The 26,554-nt window shown below is 41.2% G+C and overlaps 1 protein-coding gene across 1 annotated transcript in view; it reads left to right on the top strand.

Annotated features, from left to right (window-relative positions):
• Positions 1-25,080, top strand: part of LOC102034518 (maltase-glucoamylase, intestinal-like) — a gene marked incomplete at its 3' end in the record, with an annotated part of 56,778 nt that extends 31,698 nt beyond the window's left edge. The window contains exons 13-22 of the mRNA XM_031059011.1: positions 3,804-3,921; positions 6,796-6,964; positions 7,510-7,626; positions 10,208-10,356; positions 14,348-14,432; positions 16,933-16,989; positions 18,646-18,776; positions 19,584-19,672; positions 20,699-20,748; positions 25,027-25,080. Of these exons, the coding sequence (XP_030914871.1) occupies positions 3,804-3,921; positions 6,796-6,964; positions 7,510-7,626; positions 10,208-10,356; positions 14,348-14,432; positions 16,933-16,989; positions 18,646-18,776; positions 19,584-19,672; positions 20,699-20,748; positions 25,027-25,080 (1,019 nt within the window). The remainder of the gene's footprint in view (positions 1-3,803; positions 3,922-6,795; positions 6,965-7,509; positions 7,627-10,207; positions 10,357-14,347; positions 14,433-16,932; positions 16,990-18,645; positions 18,777-19,583; positions 19,673-20,698; positions 20,749-25,026) is intronic.
• Between the last annotated feature and the right edge of the window lie 1,474 nt (positions 25,081-26,554).

Genomic DNA, 26,554 nt, shown 5'->3' with positions numbered 1-26,554 from the left:
TTCTCACAAACTATGACAAAGCAGATGGTGCCATAGTTCAATATATTTCCTTTCTCTTTGGAAAGAAATTTTCACTGTGTTACTAGAAACAGGCTAAAAATAAGTTTTAAAATGTCTAAGACTATGGGAAACTTACAGGAATGGAAAAATCTCTTCCAGTAGCTGAGTTAATGATATGCTCATTCGTCCTCAGGAGGCCATGAGTACCTATGATTATTGCCAGTGGTGTGGTAGTTAATCCAGCCAACATTTCCCCAGGAAAGCCCAGCTGCCTGAGCAATGTTAATGTGCAGTAGGAAGCTGATGCATGAGGGTTGGAGTATTGGCAGTGGAGTATTGGAAATGTCCCCTTTTCCCCTTCAGGTTTTTGTACTCTCATGAGAATTCTAAATTTTCTTTATTAAATGGCAATTTTTTTTTTTTTACTTTGAATATAAGAGAAACATAAGCATAACAAAAACATGACAAAATATTAGAAAGAGATTGTGAATTTTTGAAAGCAGAAGGAGAGCTTTTAATGATGATTTTGGTGTTTGCTCTCTTTGTGGGGTAACCACTGCATACTTACCCTGTGGGTCTTGACCAAAGCCCAGGAACTGATGAGAATTTCCCCCTTTGCCTTAAATTACTTTCATTTTTTGTCAGTCTTCAGAGCTGCATAAAAGATGTGAGAGACTGGGTAAACTGGCCAAAAGAGCAGAGCTCCCTTTACATCACAAATAGAGGACTGAGAGTGAGCCTATGCAGTGGCTTGTGAGCCATGCAGCTGCAGCTGAGCTCTGTGAAGATTAGCATTGATGTCTGAGCCACCAGGAGGGACTCAGGCCTAGAGGCCTGCATGACATGTAAGGACACTGAGAGATACTGAAGACAGGAGTGTTTTGAGCCCAGTTTCTCTGACTTGACTCATGCACATATGCCCCTGCTTCTGCTTGTGACTAGCAGTGTTAGAGTGATATAATGGAATCATAGATGGGTTTGTGATGGAAGGGGCCTTCAAACCCATCTTGTTCCAGCCCCCCTAGCGTGGGCAGGGACACCAGACCAGCTTTCTTGAAACCCTATCCATCCTGGCCTTGAACACTTCCAGGCATGGGGCATGCACAGCTTCTCTGGGCAGCCTGTTTCAGTGTTTCACCACCCTCACCAGAAAGAATTTCTTCCTTGTGTCTAATATAAACCTACTCTCTTGAAACCATTACCCTCTCATGGAGTCCTATCACTCCATGCCCATTTAAAAAGTCCCTTTCCAGGTTTCTTGTAGATCGTGTTTGGGTACCAGAAGGCTGTTCTAAGGTCTTCCCAGAGACTTCTCTGGTACTGGTATTCCTTCTGCAGCCAGGAGCCCTAGGCATTATATCCCAACATGTAGGGAATCCATTATAAACCAGTATTTAAGGGCTTTCTTTTCTGTTTCACTTTATAGAATAGGTGCCTGTTCATAGCTGTCCAAGCCCTTGACTTATGTAGGTATGAGAGGTGCCCTAAGCTTAGTCCAGTAAGATATTAGGACCTTCCTGGGGTTAGCAGAGTTTTGGGAGCTCACTATTGTCTTAGGTGATTTCATCTGTGCAAGTCCCAGTCTCAGAGCCTCAGGCTTTTTGTCAGTGTAGCCTTCAACCTCCTTATCTAAATTTTATAACCATGATTACACATAACCATGGTTTGAACTTCTTGTTTAAGCCAGATGTCCTTCAAATACATTTTCTATAAAACACTTTATACTGAAGATTAATATGCAATTGTAAAATAATCAGTATTACTGAGGCAGAATACAAAATACTCAGAATAAGAATGAAGCATGAGCCTATGATTCATGTGGTAGCATTTTCTCTCCTATCCCACCTTAAATTTATAGGGCTAATAATCAAGAACCACTGGGACATTAAGTGTGACTTTCCCCAGAAACTAAGTGTCTTCTTCAAAGACATATCAGTCAAAGTTACTTGGAAATTGCCTATAAATTAAGTTATTTCTGATGTAGATCACCGACACTGGAGTCTTTGTGTCTAAAGATTCAAACACAAGGATTGTAGCTGTAGTGGCACAGCAGGGCTGAGAGGCTAATGGGGTTTCAAGTACAGAGAAATTGTGATAATGAACTGCAACCATACAGGAAGTGCGATTAGGCAGGGAGATTGCTTGTTCATGGAGAAATATTTACAATAGTGCATGCACCTAATTAAGCATGAGAAAAAAGAATATTTTAGAATTCACTTTCTTTTTTATTTTGTGAGAATTTTATAATATTTGCAACTCCATCTCTAAAAATAAATATAATGTTGTCTGTTTGAAAGACAGGTGTCTGCTAAGCAAGGCAGGAGCCTCCCTTGGAATGGAAAATGTAAACGCCTTGCCTCCAAATTATTATAATTTTGAAATTAAGGGGCTCTTAGGCAAAGATATGGGAATAGAAATAACAATTCTTTACTAGTATGTGTAACAAAGCAAACAAAACAACAGCAGCTGCAGCATTAATAATAAACAGAACCCGGAACCCCGTCCCGACCTTTTGGCTGCCGCACTTTCCCCCTCGGTGCAGTTCCGGGCACGGCCAGCAGAGGCGCTGTTGCTCCCAGTGGGCGGGGCAGGTGCAGTGCATCCCCCGCGGCTGCAGGGGGCGCTGCGGCGCGGGCTCGGGCAGCCCGTGTGGTGGTGAGGGAAGGGATGGAGAACTGGCTTTGCTTCACGAACCTGGGGCAGCCGGTCCCGGTGCCCCAGCAGGACTCTCGGAAGCAGCAAGATGGGGTGGCAGGATGTCTCAGCAGGCAGGGAGTGAGGGGTTACAGTGCAGCAAAAAACTCAGAGCAGTGCTGGAAGAAGCAGCAGGGGCGGGGCAGCGGTGGCCCAGCTCTCAGCAGGGCCGGGAGAGGCGAGCTCAGGATCCTGGACAGATGGGGATAGGTCCCTCTCTTAGTGAGGTGGATGTTAATGAGGTCCCTGTTCAGTGGCTGCTCTCAAGAGCAGAGGTTCACCCCACAGCAGAATAAGCAGCTCTGGGCTGGGCTCCGGCAGCAGCAGCGAATTCCCTTCCCCAAGCAGCAGCTCCGATCGTCCTCCTCCAAAGCCGAGAGGAAGAGAGCCAGCCGCTGCCCCAGCCCTGTCCTTTACCTGCCCAATTCCCGCGGTCTCTCTCCCCTCGGAGAGAAACTCCAGCTAAGAGAAGTGCAACCAGATGTCCTCCTCCCCTGAGCTTGGCCACTCCTTCTGTTTTTCTTAGGTACTCAGTCATTAGTGTTTCCTAGCGGCTTATGGGAAAAAATTCCCTAAAAGGAACAAAAGGAAGGGAAACTAACCCCCAACAAATGTATAAACATCTGACCTGCCCAGGGGAAGTTCACAGTGGTTACCTGAAGAGGATGGAAATTTTTTTTGCACCAAATGGGCTTTGCCAGCATCTCCATGATATGGGATCAAGGACCAGGCAGCATCTGAGCAATATTTCTGCTGTTAACTAAAATTTGTCATTGTGTAAAATAATATATTCTTAATTCATCAAAGCAGATATTTTCTTTCTATTACTTACTGAATACATGACACCTGTACAGATATTTTGAATTATTGGACAAAGAACTTGAAATTAATTATCAGTGTGTACTCAGGCATCTCCCCTCTCCAAGGACATGTGCCTGTGTGCAAACAAGTATTTGTGGCTATGTGCTAACCTCAAATCAGTGCAGGTCCAGCACTTCAGCTTTTCCTCTTCCCAAATATTTTGGTGTTTTCACCCCTAAATGTGTAGAAACGTGAAGAGACTTGAATTGTGATGTATATGATTTTACAGTGATTTGTATCATTCTCAGGTATCACTGATCGTTCCCTGGCGGAAAAGACACTGTGTCCTGACTCCAAGACTTACCTCGGGGAGCACTACAACACACACTCTCTCTTTGGCTGGTCCCAGACAGAGCCAACATTCAAGTAAGTTTTCTAAATATTTGTAATCAGATTCCAGGTGATTAAAATGCATTTTAAAAGGCACTGGTGTTACTTGGAAAATCTGTAATAGTATTTAATAAGAAACAGACCCATGTCTTGTTTCATTGTTTGCCATTTAGTAAGAAGTTTCAAGAAAAATGAACCTTGGAACAAGGAACAGAATCCTTTCTGATTTTACTTTTCTCATCTAAATCAGGATGTATGTATAAGGCCTAACTTTACAGCTGCTGCTTTTGTATATCTAGAGCAAGATGCTCCTGTGCTCTGTAAGAGCGTCTCATGAGCATTGGCAGCAGAAGCAGCCTTGTGTGGTGTCAGGAGTATTTGTCTGTCTCTTCACTATTGTGGTAGAGGAGGTTCTGTCACTGTCAGTGGAGAATCCAAACTGTTCAGGTCCCCTGGCTGCTTCTGGAGCTGCCTCTGGTTCCTGGCAGGCAGTGCTTTGCAGATTGGCTTGGGCCTCAGTTGGTTCAGGAGGTTAGAGCTGCATTGCAGCACAGTTGCTGTCAGCTACTGTAAAACTCATTTTGCAGCTGGGAAGCACTGAAAGCCAGCTTACGCAGGCAGGCTGTTGCTGTGGAAAGCTGGCTGTTGGATTAAATGAAATGGGCAGATCATGGCTTTTCCAGCAGGGATTGAGCTAAAACACTGGGAAATTTCATAACACAATGGAAGAGCCAAAGCAGGGGTCCATGTGTGGCCTGTTTCAGCATTTAGCACTCATTTTCAGAAGCTGGATTCTGATAGCATCCAGAGGGCATGGTTAAGTGAGCCTAATTCTGGTGCTGATGCGTTTGTATTTTATATGCCAAGTCCAGGGCAAGGGAAGCCCTGGGAAAAAACAGAAGTAGTTTGCCAACACTTATGGGCCTGGCTGAAGCACAGTTCTGCTTTTGAGAGAAAGAACAGGAAGACCTTGAGCCCTGGACTTCTTACCATGGTTTTTGGGCCCCTATTCCCCAGTCTTTGAAGAGATCCTCTCAACAAACTTATTTTACTCGGCCAAATGTGGTGAAGACCACCAAAAGTATATGCAGGGGTTGATTCTGGTGCAAAGCTGGGAGACTTTGCTGAAGTATTTTTTGTACATATTCATTTGGGTTTCTCAAATAGATTTCCTTTCAATGCTGGTTGTATATCCTTTCTGCATTCACTCTTCACAAAGAATATATTAAATGAAATTACTGACAGGAATATTTAGCACCAGCATCAATTGCAAGATATTGGATGAAAATGAATGACAATTTCATATAAAAAAGCAATTCTAAGAATTATTCTAAGGCAGACAGAGAATAGGAAATGTGTCATCTGGCCTATGTCAAATGGTTTGAATTTGAATACATAAACTAGCAGCAATCAGTTTGTGCATAGCTTAATGCCAAGAGTTATTTGCACATGATATTCTGTAAATAATTTAAATCAACAAAGGCATTTGACAACATTAGGACCTGCTCTGCAATGGTTTGTGAAAGACTGAAATTATTCAATAAATTACTTGTTACAAATTGTTTTTGCAGCTCTGGATCATAGTTGAGTTGATCTGATATTGCGCTCATTAGCACCTGTATTTGCACATGGAGCCAAAGGCAGCCAGAGGAGAGCACTCCTGCTCAAGACATCCATGAAAAGCTCCAAAATAACATTTATGTGAAGCACATGGAGTCTTGTACAGTTATTAGCCCAACAGTGCACCTGCAAACCAGAACCAGCAGGTCCCTCACAGTTAAAGAACTGCACCTCTTGCTGCATATGGCCCCTAAAGTTAATACATTCAGCTTTCTTCCATGAAAGCTGCTGGGCTTTTTTGCAAGTGTTGAAGCACTTTATAATCTCTGTGCCATTACAGACCCAAGAGCAAACACTGGGCCATGATGAATACAGGTGAAAGAACTCTTGATGAAATCTCATTAAGAAAAGGGAGAAAGAAGTAGATGGTGAACAATATGATTAATATTTCATGCTAGAATTTCCAAGAGAACCTAAATTGTGTTGCCCAAATCATATTAAAGAAGAGTTGAATTTGAGTTCCTGCAATATAAAATACTGCAATTTACAATTATGTACAAAGAGTATCCTATTCTGAGGAATTTTGTAATAGATTTGTTTGTAAGGCACATTCTCTTGATTTTCTGGTGACACAGCAAAATTATTTTCAAAAAGCAAAGATAAATTCATTGTACCACTAAATCTGTAATGAAACCTCATATATCAAAAAAGACAGGAAACGAGAGAAAATACTACAAGGATGGGGTGGCATTTTGAATTATTACAGGTTTTTTTCTATATTGATTGCTTATTTTTTATAAGATGTTTAGATATACTTTTGATATTTTTGTGTGGTTTTGGTTTTTTGGTTTTGTGTTTCATTGGGGTTTTTCATGTTTTTAGTTCCTGGATATTGGAACTTTATTTACCAATACAGATCTCTAAATAAATCCTGTGTTGAAAAAAATACATATTATATTCTTTTTTAGGAACTCGTTGGACACTTAAGTAAATATACTAGTATAGAAAGGAAATTATTGTTTGAATTTTCATTTTGAGACACTGCTGAGAATAAATTAAACACAAATTATTATTTAGGAAGATTGAAATACCTGAGGCAAATTGTTTAGTGAATCAGATAGATTTTTTGTTTGTTGGTTTTGTTTTGGCCACTGTGTAAATCTTCCTTTTATATACAGTTTGGCAGCCACATTTGCATGTGAGTAGGGATCACAAGAGTAGGGATCACCATAATAATTGTTTCATGAATAATACCCTTTCAGATAAAATTGTGCCTGAACGCTCAGGTTGATTTGAAGATGTTTTGGTTACCATTCCTGTTTTAGATGATCTTGTTGCATTTCTCTACAGTGTTGTCCAGCAGGCTACTGGAAAGCGGCCGTTCGTCTTGAGCCGGTCCACGTTCGTTGGCAGCGGCAAGCACACTGCTCACTGGCTCGGTGACAACTTCTCTCTGTGGAAGGACCTGCGCCGCTCCATCATTGGAATCATGGAATTCAACCTCTTTGGCATTCCCTATGTAAGTCTGGCATCCTCCAGGCAGGTGCTGGCTTATACACAATATCACTTCAAATTAGCTTAAATGTTTTCTGAAACAGGCCACTTAAGATGGCCAGCAGTAACAGCCCCCACAGCCTAAGGAACTGCATATTAAAAGGCCAAATGCCAGTCTTGGCTGCTGAAGGGAAACAAAAACAGCACTGCAAGATTCAGACTGACCTAATGCATGCCATCCAAAACCGATCTCTTTGTATTATGTACTCTAGGATTTCAAATTATGTACTCTGTGATTAGGGCTCATTTATATATTTCTGGGTTTGCAAGTTGGGATGGAGAATTTGTAGAATTATTGAAATACAGTCAGATCTTCCACAGTAAACTTGGTGCTCTAGGAGACAGTACAACCTCAGTCACAGAAAAATTTATATCATTATAGAGCATTCTTATAAAGTAATTCGAAACTGGGATTTCTTTCCAAAAATTTTTTTATTAGCAAATTTCTGTAGTCTCTCATTTGGGAGAGATTTCAGTCACAATCACAAACACAATTTAATTTTTTCGTAGATTGGTGCTGATATCTGTGGGTTTAACTACAACACTACCTATGAACTCTGCCTGCGCTGGATGCAGCTTGGCTCTTTCTATCCATTTTCCAGAAACCACAATTCAGAGGGAAACATAGTAAGTAAACAAAGTTACATAAAGCTGTAGCCTATGATTATGGTTATGTGGACAGTGATTTGTGTTGCTTTCTCCAAAATTAACCTGCCATTCTTGGGTAAACTGGAGCAGTAGGTGAAAAGGAGTGCTGCACTGAGAGCAGGAATTACACAGTGAAATGTAAATTTTTCCCACCCGTAATGTAAAGATAACATAGAAACAACGGTCTTCTCACACTGTTGATAAAATGAATCTGTTTCATTTTTACCTACTGAAGCTCAGGTTTTATTTAAGAGCCAGTGAGTGTTGGGATATCTTCCTACTCCCTTGATTGCTACAACTTTGGTTTCAATACTTCAGTAATTATAATAAGTATTGCGGAGGGGGAGAGAGATCATTATACACCATGTTTGCTGTTTAAAAGCAAGTTACAAACATGTGAGAATTCCAAGGAGAGGCACCCATAGTGACATCATTATCAGCCAAGCAGCAACCAAGACCAGAAAAGGCTAATGAGCCATGAGATGAATGAAAAAGTGCAGCCTTAGTCCAGATCCATGCCCTGGTTTCAACACCATAAAAGTCCTTTAAACACTTGTTGCAAACAGGAAGAAGTATCAGGTCATTTCTAGCTATGAAGTTTGAATTGCTATCCTTTGTAATTATTCTGTGTTTATCTGCAACCATGATGAAATGGTTCTGTTTGTTCAAGAAATGTTTGGGGTTTTTTCCTTCTGTAAACTGATCTGTGCAATGCTGGAGCTCAGGTTATTTGCTAATCTTCAGTTTCTTTAAAGTTGCATCATCAAAATGCTGCAATATTTACACTCCCAGGTAGACCTTTGTCTCTACATGAAAGTATTATGGATGTTCAGCAACTGGGCAAATGCAGGAATAATAAACCATAGTACTATCATTACAAGGGTCAGGAATTAGCCTGTAGATCCCTGAGGTATTTCTTTGTAGGAGAAGAAATGTCTGTGAGGCATTAGCTGTTGATGTTGAGAAATATTTTCCATTTGCCTCTCCACTAAAGTTAGAGGTGTACATATATATATTTATATGGTTGCTTGGCCCTTTGAGCATGCAAACAGAGTCTGACCTGGGTGAGTGGATATCAATCTCATATGCACAATTTAATAAACAAGAAGAAAGCAATGGGTCTATATGATGGGTGCTGCAACTGAGAGATATATTTGGTTTTATTGGATTACTTAAATGCATTTAAAATATTGTGTTCACAGAAGGAAATGAACAGGCATTTTGGGTGACTCAGCATAACCTAAGAAGTCTGACTGTTTTTTTGTGAAATTAAGCAGTGTTTGTATAGTGTCAGAACACTGGTAAAAATATAGTGCAATTTTTGAAATAATAGATGGATGTTCTGGAGCTCAGAGCCAGCAGGGAGTATTCTTAGTGAGTAATTCTGATATAAACATAATAATGGTGAAATTTTACTTAAATATTGAATTTAATTAACATTAGGTTAGTGTTAAAATAAAATCTTAAATACCCACTTTGCCTAATTCATTGGATATTTCAAACAGTTTAATTAATATTTTTCTTGTCTGAAAAGCACTAGATAATATAAAAAGCTTTGTTACTTCTGTTTCTTTTGCATTTCATTATCCTTGGAATTCATCATATAGTCTTCAGCTTTAATGAGAAAATTGAGTACTCTGGAAAGATGTCATGAAGGAGAAAGGGAGCCATGTGATTTGTAAGCTGGCTGTTTAGCACTGGAGAGGTTGACAGGAGGAATTAAAGATGGAGCTCTTCCCAAATCAGCACTGCCCCTGGCTGCGTGCTCTGCCTGCCATCCCAGGGGAGAGGCAAGGTTGTGTTGGAGTAGGACCAAACCCAGCCAGTGAATACAGACAGGCTGCTGCAACCTGCCCCTTGATGGTGGCACCCAGTGCATGCCCTGTCCCACAGGAGAGCATTGCTGGCAGTAGAAGCTGAGGGGCACTGCTGATGTATGGGTACACTGTCAGTCAGGGCATCCTAAAATGTGGCTCACAGGAGGAGAAATCAAGTTTCTTGAATGGATGAAATGTTTTCTGTACCACACACAGTGACTTTGGCCACCTGATGGCTTCAGTAGGATTATGAGTTTACTCTTTTACCTAGACTTGCCTTTACATTTGTGGCCAATGTAATTATGCGTTTGACTTTGATCTGCAGATTATCAGTCTTCCCTTTTTTGTGTGTTGCATCTCCTTTCTCTGAGAGGGCTTGCATCTCCAGGATAAATTAATTTCTAGATGCCGGGTATCTGTTCCTGAGCACAGGCATGGAGCCCCAGCTTCCATCTCCTCACAAGCTTAGGGGTGGTTGCAGAGGGCTCACATACCTTGTGGTGGGGCCTGATCTTTTAGAACTCACTGGAATTTTTCAAGTTAAGAATTTTATACAAATGTTAGTTCGGGAATAATGGATGTTGTTCTTAATATATCTTGCAGTTTGCAAATGAGTGCTTTTTCTTATTTAAACACTCTACTTCTGTAGCATCATGCCAGCCACAGCTCTCCTTATGCTGCACACAGCTTCTCTGCTGAGTTTGTTTCAATGCTCAGTACAAATCTAAGCTTTTCCTGGACAGGAACAAGACCCAGCTGTGTTTGGAGATGAATTTGCCGAGATATCTCGTGCTACTCTTCGGATCAGATACTCCCTGCTGCCGTACTTGTACACCCTGTTCTACGAGTCTCATGTTCACGGGGGCACCGTGGTGCGCTCACTGATGCACGAGTGAGTTTGGAGTCTCTTTTTCATTCTGATTTGCTCACAAAGTAGGTGAGCTCTTATGTAGGTAATGGTTGATATCCTTAGGAGGATAGTCACAGTATTATTATTGCATCCTCTCTTTTAAATAACAGTTGAACAGTTAAATCAATCAAGTTATATGCACAAAGATAACTCTTAATATATGCAATTAATTTCCATTAGTATATAGCCTGTTTTTGTTTCCAGTGGAGTGAAAAAGACAAACTTAAGAAAGAAGAATTCTGAAAATTTTTAGTCTTAGGCAAATATATAGTTCTTTTTTATTTCAAAAATGAGAGTCACATACCTGTATTTACTGTATTTGAATGAAATCGATGAAATCTGTATTCTGATCCAGAATGCTAAAAGGCCTCATACAGAGAGTCCAATAACCCATAGTGTTTGGGGTTTTTTTCCAATTTAGCACTTGGATCTGCATGCTATCTATGAAACCCACATCTGTGTCCACAAATTGCACAGAGAAAACAGAGATAGAGATGTTGGAGTGTAGAAGCAGGTGCAAAACCGAGATTAATAAATGCAGACTGAAAAGCCACTTTGAAAATTAAGCTCAGATTTTTGGAACAACTAATTTTTTCTTTTTTGGAAGAAGCAGGAATCCAGCTGAGGTTTAGTTTCCCTGTCCTAATCTTCTAATCAGTTTTATACCTGCTTTTGATTAATTTTCTACTTCAGAATGCTTTATGCAAAGACTTGAGCAAAAGGAGTGCAAACAATACATATGAAAGCCTGAAGCTCTGCCACAATTTTATTTCATTGGTGCAGGCTATGTCCTAGACTGTGTAATGTTCTTTTTTTTTGCCTTTAGCTTAAAAACATTCTGGTTAAAGGGTAAGGCATTTTTTTCAAATTAAACTGAGGTTACACCAAAGTGCAGACCATTCAGGCATGGAAAGGATGCTTGAAAAAATCTGGTTTGCTTACTCAGCATAATGGTTAACTGATACATTTTAAAAGAAGTATCCTTACTCTTTCTACTTGGCAATGTCATTTTACTGGATAAAATTAGGGAGCATTTTACAGGTACTCATAATTTACAATTGGTAATATGCTATTTAAAGTATTTATTTTAGGTATTTTTTAATATATGGCTTAATATAATGTAGTTTATGTTAATATTGGAAATGCCCAAGTTAATTTTGCATTCATATTAGCTAATCTCTGCTAATACAGAATTCCTCTAGTGTCAATAAAGCTGCCTTTCTGACCATTGCCAGCATACCTGTACTCTATGTGGGCCATGCCCACATTGGCAAATTTCCAAATTTGCTTTGATTAGAGTTGTAGAGCAGTTTCAGATGCACCAGCAGAGGCTTTTGTCAGATGAAACTGAGCTGAGAGGTTCACTACAGACACTGATGGGAGCTTAGTCAGCAGGACCAGAGTTTACTGGATTACTAGGAAATAAAACCTCTCAAAAGCATGTAAGTAGGGTAGGCATCAGGAGATGTTTCCCTCCCCAGTGCCACTGCTGGCACCCTAGCCCCATCACTTGTTAATGTTGCCATAGCTAGATCGTAAAATAGGTTAAAAGTGATTCTTACTACTAGTAGTTAATTCTGGCTACTATTATTCACTGCTATTACTTAATGTGTATTTCTTACTAATTCTAAGTAATATTAAGTGGTTTAGTAGTAGGTCTGCCCAAGCAGAGAAAGTGACCCAGATGCTAACAGGAGGAGAAATGTGGGGTTTTGAGAAAGAGAACTGAAACAGAAATTTCAGTGTATGGATGATGGAAGTTTACATCAACCTTGCCTCTTACTTGTAAAAAATACAAAGGAAAACTAAAAAATCCCTGCATTAGTGAAGTTCTTATGAGTTCAGAGTCCTCACCATGAAAACAACTATACCTAGGCAGGGAGTCTCCAAGCAATAGCTGTTTCATGTGGACATTTCATTCCATTTGGAACATTTAGGGGCTTGTTTCAAGTAACAAACACGAACAACATCCCAGAAGATTCTTTTAAATGTATTTGTTACCTCAGAGGCTTTCACTCCATAAAGCAGAGGTATTGATACCAAAAAAGACTGTGAGGTGGTAATCCATTAGTGAAAGGGAAAGATGTGTTTAATGGCTAACCAGGAGGGAAATATGACAGAAAAGAGGCCAGCATCTAACCAGAGGAAGCAGTAGATGGAATTAAAGACCTTTCATAGATGACAGCATGCTTTAATGGCTTATAGTTTCAAAATAGGAAAGTTCATTTGTTTGCTGAATTTGTGCTAGTGGTTGCTATAATTGCAAGAGGAAATTGTGCTGAGTAAAAGGGTGAGAATCTTGTTTCCATGTACAAAAACAATTGATTCTTCTTTATTCATAATTTCTTGATCAGCTTTTTGTCCTGCAATCTCCCACAACAAAATGTATTTTATTACTGTTACAATTTTATCACAGTTGAATTGAAAATACAGAGAACTTACTGAGATGACAAGAAAAACTCATGTTTTATATTTCAAAAACTTTAGGACAAGGTAATTCATCAAAAGCCATAATCTGCTTTAAACATTTAAAAGTATTATGTCACAATGCAATAATGACCAAGATTAAGGTGTCCAAAAGAGCTACTGTTCTGGACAGGAAAAAAAAAAACCTCTGAACAAACTGAGGTTTCTTTCAAGGAGAGCCCAAGACATGCCTTCAAGAACATTTTTTCTTAAGTTCCATGTACTCCCCTAAGTTTACAATATTTTAGAAACTGAGGACTCAGTGGGTGTCTTTTTATTGCCAAATTATCTTTACTTATTTGGGGAGATTTCTGTAAGCCTGGGCTGGGTGCAGTGTGTGCCTTTGCCCTGAGCAGGCAGGGTGTGGAGCAGGGCACTGACACTGAACCACTCTGCTCCAGCTGGTGTTCAACAGAGACCTGGCTTTAGACAGGGGCAGCTGCAAAGCCTGTGAAAGAGACACAGTAAAGGAATTTTTAAACAGGGAGTTTATACATCCTTAGAGAATAATGTGTAAATATGCAATAGGCAGTGTGAATTTGTCAAAAATGCATGAAAAACAGACCAGTTACCATCTCTGACAAGGCAGCAGGGCTGTTGGAGGGACAGAGAGGCAGAGGAGTAGTAGAGGTCAGGAAATAGAAGGTACTTTGATTTTAGGAGGATTTGAGATGTGAATTTTTTGTGTATGTGATGTTCTTATAAGAACTGGGATCCATTAATTACTTCTTCAGGAAGAGACTTACAGCTGATTGAAAACCTATTTAAATTCTCAAGGATTTTATGCTGGAGGAAAGGAGGTTCCTGAGTTGGGAAGGATCTCTCTTCTTTGCCAGGTGCCATTCAGTATTTTCATTAGCTAATGCACAGTGGAATAGAGATCTCTTCCCAAGAGAAGGCAAGTGATGCCAGGCAAATGGTACTGTGACCATTCTGGAGAACAGGATCAGAATCCAAAACAAGTTTAGTGCATTGAATAAAATGGACTGAATTCCACAGGTTTTCCATCCATTCAGGAGAGGCGGCTAAAACGTACAATATGTATGAGTGTTGCTCTGTGTTTGTCTTGCAAACAATTTCAAATGTAAATCTGTGAAAGCTGTGGGAGGCCAAATCCAAGGATTTTCACAAATGCTTTAGATCCTAGAGCACAGTGGTTTTCCTCTGTATTCCCTCTCCTGGGCCTGGCCCTTGTCCTGCTCATCGGCTCCCACAATGAAGTCTCAGCCCACTGAACAGAAGTAAGTTGTTTTCCCACTGTTGCTGTTCTGAAAAGAAATCAGCTTCATCATTTTGCGAGAGTTCTGGTCTGCTCTGGGATGGTAGGTGCTACTGAAATATCTGAATCTCTGTCCAGTTTTTGACATTCCTTCAATCAGAAAAAATACTTGGCTGTGTTGAAGGATACTTTGAGGAAGCAGATTTCTTGTCGCAGTGAATAATATCAAAATATTTGGCAAATTCTATCAACTATGAATTAACATTGTGTATTTAACTTTCAAAACAGATTTACCTCTGATCCAGAGACTCATGAAATAGATACTGCCTTCCTTTGGGGATCTGCCTTTATGATTGCTCCTGTTCTTGAAGAGGCAAGTACTGTAATTAAAAATGCCATCGCACTGGAATAAAAGAAATGAGTGGTGCTTAGGGCATTGGATGTCATTCACAGCATGTTTGCTCATATCCATCCCTTTCTACTCTCCACTGTCAAAGCTTCAGAACACATTTCTGAGCAGCACAGGCAGTACAGAGCTTCTCAGTACTTGAAGTGGGAGGATGAAAGTGAGGGCACAGCCTTTCCCTTTTACTCCAAGTGAGGAAAGCATGTAAAGAGGCTGGATGCTGCCCCTCACGTGCTCCTGTTATTGTGCTGGCAGCAGTCTCCAAGGACACACACAGAGCAGTAATTGTCGAGCTAGGAAGAAACACACAGATATGAAAGCAAACTGGTTTCCATATTACTGCTCACCCACAGTGTTTTGGAACTGCAGCTCTCAGGGGCTGTGGTAGGAGTCTCCCAGCATCACAGGCAAAAGCAGTCATTATGGAAACGATAATGATATTGTAAGCTGCTAACAGGACAGGTTTTAAAAAGCAGCAGTTCCCTCTGCTGTGCTGGGCACATGGCTCTCCCTGCTTGGCTGGAGCAAGGGTGTGTATCTCTCCTTGCCCACCACTGACTGCTGGCAGCACAAGAGAGGTATGTCTGAGCAGATCTAAGTATTTGCATGGGATGTATCCCAGTGCTGTTTGCAATCAGCATGCTGCCAGAATAGCTGATGTATTTCTAGATGTTGCTGATGATCAAACATTTAAACAGGACACTGTTACCTTGTTTTTTAACCAACCCTTTTGTCTCTGTGAGTTTAGTATAAATTAAATTCTAAAACCATTCTGACCCCACTGAGGCACTTCATTCATCAGTCCTTTATCTTCAGACTCCCACAGGTTTCTAATAGCTGAAGAATAGAAAGAAGATTTCACAGGGTCTCAGACCAGCAGGATGATAAAGGATGGGGAAAAAACCCTTCCCATGAAGAGGAAGGGACAAACCAGGGAAGGCTTCCTGCAAAGAATTGAATAAAAGGGGACATTATAAGGATAAATGAAATGATAGGGGGTCTAGATAAGGAGTTCCTGATGTTTTTTGAAGAACTGCAGTACAAAATGAAGGCTGCCTGTGGTGTGATGAGGGAAGCAGAACTTGGAATGCAGCACATTGCAGGGTCTTACAGTGTGATAGCTGACAGCCAGGGCTGGGCCAGTTGGCAGGGCAGGGGCAGAGGTGTGCTGTAAGCCCCTCACTGTGGCAGTGCAGGCCAGCAGTGACTGTGTCAAACTGCAGCTTGACATCTGCTTGTGTAGAGAACATGAGTCAGGGATGACTTGACTTTCACTCCTTGAGTCCTGGGATGAGAGCAAGTGAGATATCAAAAAAAGAGTTAGAATGGAGAACTGCCTTGCACACTGCTTTGTTATTTAGGGAGTCATAAAGGTGAGGCTCGTGGAATCATGGAGTCATAGAATAGTTTGGGTGGAAAGGGACCTTAAAGATCATCTAAAATTCCAAGTCCCCCTGCCATGGGCAGGGACGCCTTCCACTAGGCCAAGCTGCTTAAAGCCCAATCGAACCTGGCCCTGAAATCATCATGACTCAGATGATGGTTACACACTTTTCTGTAGACCAGAATATCCAGGGTTGTCATAATACTGAGAAGAGATGGAGAGGGGAGCATCTTGCCTTTATAGGGTTTTTCACACATCTAAAACCCCTAAAATGTCAAATGGTAACTTTTCCTTAACTCTTCCACCTTTACTTTTCTTGCTCCACATTCCTGGGGTAGTCCTTGGGGCTAATCCATAATTCTGCAAAGGGACAGACATCTACACTGATAGTAAAAATTAATCTGTTTGTGAGAATAAGCAACTTGTAACAAAAATGGAAGTATGTTTTGATCCCAACTGTTCCTGGAGTTATTAATACAGAGTGCCTTTAGCATGATTACATCCCTGCAGTGATCTGACACAACACATGCTGCAAATGAAGTACAGTAATTGTGCAATTAGCAAAACATTTATTATTTATTATTACTTATCTGCAACTTTAAATTGTTTACAAGAAGAGAAGGATCTGCATCCTCTGTGTGCTAGAGCTCATTCTCTGCCTGTTTCTGGGACAGGAATGGTGCAAGGGGCACTGAGCAGTGGTGTCCTCCCACTTCAGAGGTGAAGCCCTGTCTTGGAAAAGCTGCCATAGCCATCACTAGGGCTGCTCAGATGTTGGAGGAGTGCATCTAGGCCAGTTACATTTGCAAGACATAGAGCTATGTACTAGAATAAAATAATCATGTAACATTGACTCATCCCAGGCTATGGCAATAAAACCCCCAAATAGGATGGGCTTGTCTGTTTAGTATTATAGATTAGCCAGCACTAGTCCACAGCTGTGACAATAACTCAGCCATAATATCCAAAATTTGATGTTATTAGAATATTCAGCATACATCTCTCCATGCACAAATATAATAAAGCTAATGTAATATCAGAAATACAAAAAGAAAAAGACTAATCTCTTTATAACAATTACAGGAAGCAAGAACTGTGGAGGTATACTTCCCTGATGCACAGTGGTTCGACTACTATACCGTATGTATTTTTAAGATTAATTTTCTTACTTTTTTTCCTAATAATTTAAAATGGTACAATTCCAGCAAAATAACTTTTAGCAACATTCAGCAGTATTTTTACCTCAGCATCTGTAGATAAAGAAAACTGGAGAAGAAAAAGTCTGCATCAGGCTAGCTGGGAGAATAAATGACACAGCTTTCAGTAACATTTTGTTTTCTATTTTTGCCATGTAAAGCTCTAAGACACAGCAGACAGAATTTTCAAGAGCAGCCTAGATGTGCATGAAAATGCCAGGATTTCTTTCTTTGCCCTCCACTTTTAATTCTCGTTCTGATACACTTCCATGCACGCAGACAGAGGCAGAAACCTAAGCCACACTCCTGAGAACATGCCACAAACCCTCCTGTGCATGTACTTTTGCACATGCATCACTTTTGACAGAAGGCATATTTGGAAGAGCTGCAGAACAATCTGCTCTGTGGGACATACCAGTACCTTCTCTTCAGGGCCGTGACCTTTCCAACACCATCCCCAGGACAGCATTTCTAGAGGTGCTCTGCTGCAATCTGCAGGCTAAGCCCAGCTTGGCATCAATGGGAGCAGTTGAGCTGATGCCAAGAGCTTTCAGAAATGTGAGCCCAGGATCATCAGGCTGTTGTTAAGTCTCCTGAGCGTCCCTGGCAGAGGAGCAGGCAGGGCAGAACTGCTCTCAGAGGAAATGCAGACTTTTTTAAAAATAAGTTTGGTCATTTTCAGCATTTGGCTGGTGTCCTCGGATATTCATCCAATCCTTTCCTTTTTCTCTTTTCATGAGACTGTGATGCTGCAAAGTCCAGCATTTAATTCAGCTCTCCTCATGGTTCCCTCTGAACACCTTTGCTGGGCCGGGCACAGGGACAGTGGCCTTTGTCCCTTGCCCTGCCTATGTGCCTGCCCCTGGCATTGCCCACCTGCCAGTATTTGGCACTTACTTGTCATGCACATGGTGCTTATCCAAACTGAAGTTGGCTAAAAATAATAAATCGTAAATATATGATTTATAAATCATATAATTATCATAAATCATCATCATAATTTACAGAGGGCAAGAGCAAAGCCTTCCTGTTATTTTCTCTGTACATAAGTGTTTTCTTGAGGTTTTGAGGCATTAAACCAGAAAAGGATGATGCAGAGAACTTAATGCTGGTTGTCTACACACACACAAATTTCACTCTCTGAGTGCTGTAATTACTTCTTGAAAGGGGAAGAATTGTTCTTAGAAGAGAAGAAAATCTACAGTTTACATCCCCAAATGACTATGAATCACTTACCTTAAACTGAATTGTGACAGGCTCCGTATGTATAAAAAGAGGAAGCAAAAGTTTTTTTTTTCTTTTTGCTCAGTGTCTTGATGACTGGGGTTTTTTTTAACAGCATATGGAATAATGATACCAGTTTTAAAGACCATTTGCTATCTTGCAGTCATGATGCTTCTATCTCAGGCATATGGATAACTGCAGAGGCTAGATCCTCTTTCATGTTAAAAAGGAAACTAGAATAACAGTCCTGAAATCTATATTTTAGTTTGCTTTTTTCACTGATGTAACTGAAATGAAAATTTACCCTTTGCTCTCTTTTTCAGTATGTATACTGTCTGGATTGGCATTTTTTTAACTGCATTAATTTTTGTGGTAGGGTCGTAAAGTGCCAAGTTCCTGGAAGAAGGGCTATTATACTGTGTATGCCCCACTGGACAAGATCCCTCTGTACATCCGTGGAGGGTACATTCTGCCGGAGCAGGCACCAGCCACCACCACTACTGAGAGGTAACGTCACCTGTGTTTGTCACCAACAGCCACGGTGTGGGTCAGACCCACAGACAGTCAAAAGAGCAATCAAAAGAAAGTACAGAAGAGAGACTATCTGCAGCTCCCAGCTGCCATCCCAAGCGATAAGTACAGTATTTTTATACCAGTATTCGCTCCATTTCATTAGGAGAAATCACCTCAGAGATGACCCACGTCCCTGTTAGCACAGCTGACGCCTACTCCCGGCTCTGTGAATATGCTCAGAAAAGCTTCTGCACCTCTTACTGCCACACTGACCTGCTGTCAATCATTCAGAGTAAATGTATGCAAGGGGAAAAACAAAATTCTTCTTGGGTGAATTTATCAAATGCTGTAAACAAGGTGGGAAAGCTCAAATCTTTCTTCAGGAAAAATAGTTCCCCATGCCAATGGATAATATACTGGCCTCAAATCTGAACCATCCTCAGAAGCTAATCTGAGTAGGAAGGAGAGGGCCAGCACTGTGCAGCAGCCATAGTAAGGCAGTACTGGTTGCCAGTTGACTCCCAGACCATCGAGTTATTGTACATTGAGGCCACAAAAGGGGGGGAGCTTTCCACATGAGCATTCAAAACATGAGGAATCTAGACGTCAGTAGGACAAGGCAAGGCAAAGATTTTGCCATCACTTCTAGAGTCCTTTTGGTGAACGCTGTTGTCATTCTTCTGTCATGACCTTTTTTGTAACCTTGAAAAGGGAGTTGTGTTCAGAAGTTTTTGTTAAGTTGCTTGGAAGGGACGGTGCCCACAGGTTTGTAGTGACAATTCTCAACATGTTTGTCAACAGCCGCCTGAACCCATTTGGACTCATTATTGCCCTGGATGAACGAGGAAAAGCTTCTGGATCTCTCTTCTGGGATGATGGTGATTCCATTGGTAAGCCTGGTCCCCTGCTGTGAAGCACTGCCTGCATACAGGGCTCTCCTCAGGCCACCTTTCAGCAGCATAATGGCACTGCCTCCTGCTAGAAATAGCTGGAGAACTGACCCCAGAATGAGCAGTAGAAAATTGAGCCTTAGCCAGCAGTGCTCTGGTAGTCAGGAGGGCCACCTGTGTGCTGGGGGCATCAGGCTCAGCATCACCAGCTGGGCAAGAGAGAGGATTGTCCGGCTCTGCTCTGCAATGGGGCAGCCTCATCTTGAGTGCTGGGGGCAGCTTTGGGCACCTCAATAGAGAAAAGGACTATTAGAGAGCATCTAAAGGCGGGTAACAAAGATGGTGAAGGACTTTGAGGAGAAGCCCTATGAGGAGTGGCTGAGGTCACTTGATCTGTTCAGTCTGGAGGAGACTGAGGGGAGACCTCACTGCAGTTACAACTCCCTCATGAGGGGAAGAGGAGGGACAGATCCTGATCTTTTCTCTGTGGTGACCAGTGACAGGACTTAAGAGAGTGGCCTGAAGTTGTGTCAGGGGAGGTTGATGTTGGATATCAGAAAAAGTTTCTTCACCCAGAGGGTGGTTGGGCACTGGAACAGGCTTCCCAGGGGAGCAGTCACAGCACCAGCCTGACAGAGTTCTAGAGGTGTATTTGGGCTATGCTTTCAGGCAAATGGTGTGACTCTTGGGAATGGTGCTGTGCAGGGCTGGGAGTTGGACTTGATCATCCTTGAGGATCCTTTCTAAGTCATCTTACTCTATGATTCTGTGAAGGTGAAGAGCTGATTACTGTTGAAGTCAGTGCTTTGATATGAGAAATGTGTGACACTGGGAGCAGTTGATCTGTTAGAGAGGGCAGTCTCTCATATTGTGTTCTCCTGAGATCAACCTAAGACTAGAGGAAGAGATTAAATAGCCCACAAATCATCTTAGCTTGACCTTAGCTGCTTGCTACCGTAATGTGAACTGCTTATGGATTTTGCTGCCTGTTTTGATATGAATCCTCCTTGCTTTGTGTTTTGACAGATACTATTGAAAATGAGAACTACTTCTTGGCTAAATACAAATTCAGCAAAGTAAGTGGCAACGTACAAGATACCTACTTACATATAGGTAGCTGTATTTTAGTGTAGCCATTGTAAGGTGCTGATCTTTATCTTCTAACTCAGTCTATAAACCAGGTAAGCTACCTAATGCTTTCATTTACAGCTAGCTACAAAATAATTCAACTATGATCCTGCAGTTTTATGTCTACTTCATTGAGTATCATAGTGACACATGTCATTAATGTCCCTGCTGCAATATGAATGTGAAAAAATTTTCAACTTTTCACATTTTCAATGTTTTTTCCCCCTTAATGCAGCTTCTGGGGTCAAGGGACCTTTCTCTTGTGTTCCACCTAGTGACTTTCAGTCTGACAGGTGGGAGAAAGCTGGATTCCTCTCTTCAGGATATTCCAGCAACCTTTTAACTTCGATCACTTAATGTTTTTGTTTTGTGGTGCAGAGAATTATGTAGTCTCAGTTCTTTAGCTTACATTTCCTTGTCTGACAGCACAGACACTGCTCCCATGGTGGGTGTCCTGTGGAGAGATCCAGCATGCTTCTGGCAACCCACTGTGGTGATCAGATGCTCTGTGCAGCACAGGAACAGATTAGCTCAGGATCAGTGCACTGATGCCTTTCACACAGTGCTCAGTTCTGTGCAGACATGTCCTGAGAAAGACCTGTAGAAAAGCCCAACAGTCAAGGCTTCAATCGAGTAAAATACTGTGAAATATATCTACCATAATCTCATTAAGTATATGATAGTAAGTTGTGGGAGTTACTGTAAAAAAAACTACTTCAGTAACCTGTCTCTACAGATGCTATTTCATCTGCCAGTCTAGCATTCGGTAACGAATAGGATATTGTATATGGACTATGGCATGCTTTGGTCTCCAGCCTTCTGAACATGAGCCAGCATGTGCCCAAGTGGCCAAGAAGGCCAAGGGCATCCTGGCTTGTATCAGAAATATACAGGACTGGGGCAATGACTGTACCTCTGTACTTGTCACTGGTGAGGCCACACTTCAGATCTTGTGTTCAGAGAAGGGCAGTGAAGCTGGTGGAGGGTCTGGAGCACAAGTCATTTGGGGAGCAGCTGAGGAAGCTGGGGGTGTTTGGCCTGGAGTAAAGGAGGCTCAGGGGAGACCTTGTTGCTATCCACAACTGTGTGAAAGGAGGGTGAGACAGATGGGGGTCAGTCTCTTCTTCCAAGGAATAAGTGATAGGACCAGAGGCCTCAGGTTGCACCAGGAGAGGATTAGATTCTATATTAGGAAAAGTTTCTTCACTGAAAGGATTATCAGGCCCTGGATCAGGCTGCTTGGAGAAGTGGTGAAGTCACCATCCCTGGAGTTATTTAAAAGATGTGTAGATGTGGCCCTTAGGACATGGTTTACTGGTGGACTTGGCAGTGCTGGGTTAATAGTTGAACTTGATAACTTTAAAGCTATTTTCCAACCTAAATGATTACATGATTTTCATGCCACGTATTCCTATAAGTCCCAAAGTAATCTACAGAAAATAGTCAAAAGAATAAAATCATGTTAACCCCTGTTGTGATATTGCTCCTAGAAGATCGGTCTTCCAGTAGCAAGAGCATTCCAGGGTAGGCCAATGGGCTTTATTATGTAGCCTGGTATGTTCATGAGCTATTTTCCTGGAACTAACACCACATGGGTAGACTTCAAATTTAATTTTAACTTATTTTGTTCTTGATTTACCAAGAAAAAAATATTCCTTCTTTTTCAGAAGAAAAGGGTATTTCAACAGCAAAAAGGAAGAAAAATCACTTTTTATAGTATAGTAATTTATTGCAGTAAGGCTACAGAAAAACAATATCCAGTTTTATATTAAATTTTGAACTGTGCAAATTAGATTGTTGCTTCTCTGGCACTTCCATTTCTCATTGCTCATATTTGACTTCTGCCTGTAAATCCATGACTAAATTCCCTATCTGCATTCCAGTAATCTTTAATGTCGAATCTTTATTATGTGTTTATAAAGAAAACAGTCAATCTCAAGTAGCAATTTCAAGTATGAGAAATGTATGAAGGTCTTAGTATTTGTTGCACATTTCTATATTCTTGAAAAATGTGGAAGAATAATTTAATCACACCTAGTTTTAGGAGAACTCTCAAGTTTCGTTCCCTGAGAGATTTGCTGGTAAGGTCTGACATCACAGCATTTACTCTGAGCCCAGGATGGGGTGCTGCAAAAGTAACGGCTACAGGATTAGATCATTTAATTTATATTTTCATTTAAATAACTTAAAAGTGTAAAGAAGAATTCAAGATAAGGGCAGGCACTTAATTCTCAGAGAATGTTTCAAGCTCCTGCTCTGTGGTGCTGTCTCACTGCAGTTGGCATTTTAATTCCCTTGACATATCCCCTCCAATATGCATAGTGACTAAGTGACCTAAGTCAAAGTGTTCCCTTACATGAAGCCCACCAGGCTAGAAGAATACTTGATCCACCTGTATAAGATCCACTATGCTTCAGGGATGAGCAGGGAGGTCCTGATCCCCAGGGGTGGCAGACAAGGCAGGTATGCTCAGCCTGTACCAGGTGGGTCCACAGTGTACTAAAGGGATGGTGATGGAAGGGTTGTCCAATAAAATGAGAGCTTTTGAAAGGCTGCATTAGGCACTAAGTGACTGGATAGCCTGAAGGGAAGTTTCTCCTAAAACTGGTCCAATATTCAGGGTGAAAATGTAGGGGAGAAAAAAGGTGAAGTTGATAGGATCAGAGCTACATGGTAAGCAGAAAACTCATGACCCTTTTTGCTCAGAGTACAGAAACCCTGGCTCCTGGCATCAGATCAAGGGCTTCATGTTGCTTTGCATTTATGGAGTTTTGAGTGATATCCAGAAGTGCCTCAGACAAGAAGTCAGGACCTTCCTGGCCAACTGTCAGATGCCTGGGGAGGAGCAGGTCACATCCATCCAGACCATCCTGTTGCCCTGTGCAGGGCAGGGAGTTGGACTCCATGATCCTTATGAGTCCTTTCCAAGTCAGCATATTCTGTGATTGTTTCCCCAAGACCTCCAGTTCTAAACCTTGGTCAGGGAAAATGGTGTCTGCTGAAGAGTCCTGCCTTGGGCCTTTGAGCTTGAGAGCTGAGTTCAGCACTACATTGTGCTTCCTGGGTCAGTGTGGCCACCTGAGCTTCCTGTCCTGCTTAGCCACACCTGAGACAGTGTAAAACACCATAGGGAGATGCTCTCTCTAAACTGAGCCTCCCTCTGTGCTGGAGCTCTGCCAGAGGGAGTAAGACAGCACATGTAATAGGTACCCTAAAAAATGCTCTCGCAGGTCTCTCCCCATTTGCTAAATAATAGCCAACATTCCTTTTTTAGGCAGTTTAAATCAGTGTGCTGGGGCTTAGCACTTATTTTTAGTGTGGATGCCTGAAATAAGCAGTCTAAGCACAGCCCTAAGTTACGTGTACTGTGATCTAGCTCCTGCTCCCCTCCTACAATGCACCACTGAAATAACATAAGCTAATTTATGCAAAAGGTTGCATCATGGGTTTCTCCTTGGCATATTTTTAAAAAGTCATGATTGCACAGCCATCCATCATTTCCTGAGCAGTGTAATTCATCTTTATTTCCTCAACAACTTTGATCACATAACAAATGCAATGATTCCTCTTCATTGCATGTATGGGAAATTACTGTCACTGGTGATCCAAATGAATTTGCTTAATGACTTTGTATGTCCTCTTGGTACACCCCTAAATATGGGATGTATGGTAAATAAAAAGTACAGCAAAGTTCTGTGGACATACAACGTTCCTTTAGTCTCTTAAAGCTGGGACATACATAACAGGGATTTCTAGCAGGAGATGTGATACATAAAATAGGGGCAAAACATCTAGCAGCTGCTGTTTGTGGAAGATACTAGTGTTTTAAAGCAGCTATTTTGGGATGTTAATTAAATCTGTCTTAAGGTCACTAATTGAATCTCTGTATCTGGATTTTGGCTTTGCATATGCCACTGTACTCTGTAATGGGTACAAGAACAAAATTTACATTTATTAAAAGTAGAAAAATATGTCTTCTTGGACATGTTTTTTTATTTGTAATCCAATTAATGCTGTAAATGTGATTTACTTTCTTAGTTTATAATCATACATGAAACCTTTCTTATGTACAAATTAATGTGACTGTTGTTTTTTCCTTTATGACTTCAATGTCTACATTGGAAGACACTGTGTATGTTCAGTGACAAGGATGAAACCTAAGTGTGCAGAAAGTCACCTCTAAAGAGCTGTAATGGTGCTAAAGTTTTCTCTGTGGATTTTTCCAGGGACACCTGAAGACAGAAATAGTTAAAGATGGCTACCGTGGAGCTGACACTCTGAAGTACAACAAAATTACCATCCTTGGCCTGAAATGGAGACCTCATGCTGTGTCTCTGAATGGAAAATCCATCCGTCGAGATGCTGTGTCTTATGAGATGGGTGGGGTAAGACCTGAACTGAGAGGTTAAGAAAAAACCTAGGGAAAGGAGGGTGAAGAACAGTGGAGAGAGATGAAGTCAGTGAGGGACAGGAACTGTTTCTCATCCACACCCCCTTACATTTTGAAGTAACACCAGATGCCCATTCTTGATACAACAGTCTGACATTTAGGAGAGGAAAAAAAAGCAAAAGCAAGAACTCTTTTAGGAAACTTTAATCTTTGCTTATGTATCTGCACTCTCTTTTACTTAATGTCTGCCACTTACACAAATTTTCAAACTACTGAAATACTGGAAAGAAGATACAGATCCATGACCTGAGAGCACAGTTAGCAGTTTTATGGGCATTCTTATCATTCTGATAAAATGAGAAATCTTGTCAAAGTTTTTTATCTGCTGCTGAAAAGAAGTGGTTTGGATTTTTTTTCTCATGATTACTTGGTGTCCAAAAATTACTCCAGTGTCGTTGGCTCTAAGGAACACCTCCCTATCTTCCAAAGACGTAAAATTTCAGCATCTTTAAGTCCCAAGCCTCAGTGTTCCAGAACAAAATGCATGACTTGCTTGTGCAGTGCTCCTCTGGCACCAGTGTGGGGACATTCCAGAGAGGATGGACTGAACACCCCTAATAAATCCTAAGCAGCAGCAGCCTCTGTGGTCCCAATTTTCTTTTGCACAGCAGTATAGACAAAAGCAGCAAACCCTTTTGCTTCCTTTTCTCTGGCCACTTGTCCCATATCTGTCACCAGCCACCAAGCTGAAGTGGTCATTCACAGTCTGTATGCACTGGTTGCATCTAGGGAACTCCTGATGTTAACACTGCAAAATGTCACTAAATCATCATGCAGTGAAAGATAACTGAGGCAACAAGTAGTGGATGTCACACCTTATGTTACCCTACCCACCTGGCTTAGGGATTAAGCTTCATTTGTAACCAAAGAGTGATCCCCATTTTACATACCTGGTACTACCATTTATTTTATTGAAGGAATCTGTAAAGGAAGAAAATTGCTGAGAATAAACTTCTGCCTTGGAGAATTGTAAAAATCTCACTTTCAGAGACAATGTCATAAATAAACATAATCAGTATTGCCTCAAGGGAAGAAATTGTTTAACAGCCTCTAAGGCAAGCTGAAAGCAACATAAATGTGCAGGGTAAAGAAAACATTCCATTGAGACGTGCTTGAAGGTACCAATTACAGATATCCAGAAGATAACTGCAGACTAATAGCCTCACATACAAAAATGATTCTAAAAGACTAATAAGCTTGTCTCAAAAATATAATTTAAAATCTTAGAGCAAAATATCATCTTGGTGACTTGAGATCTACTTCAAAGGCTGTAGGAAAAAACCCACCAAGCTGATGTTGTAGGG

The sequence above is a fragment of the Geospiza fortis genome, unplaced genomic scaffold (assembly GCF_000277835.1).
Source record: "Geospiza fortis unplaced genomic scaffold, GeoFor_1.0 scaffold424, whole genome shotgun sequence".
In the NCBI taxonomy this organism is placed as follows: domain Eukaryota; kingdom Metazoa; phylum Chordata; class Aves; order Passeriformes; family Thraupidae; genus Geospiza; species Geospiza fortis.
The sequence above is the reverse complement of the archived record's forward strand: the minus strand, read 5'-3'. Positions and strand labels throughout refer to the sequence as shown.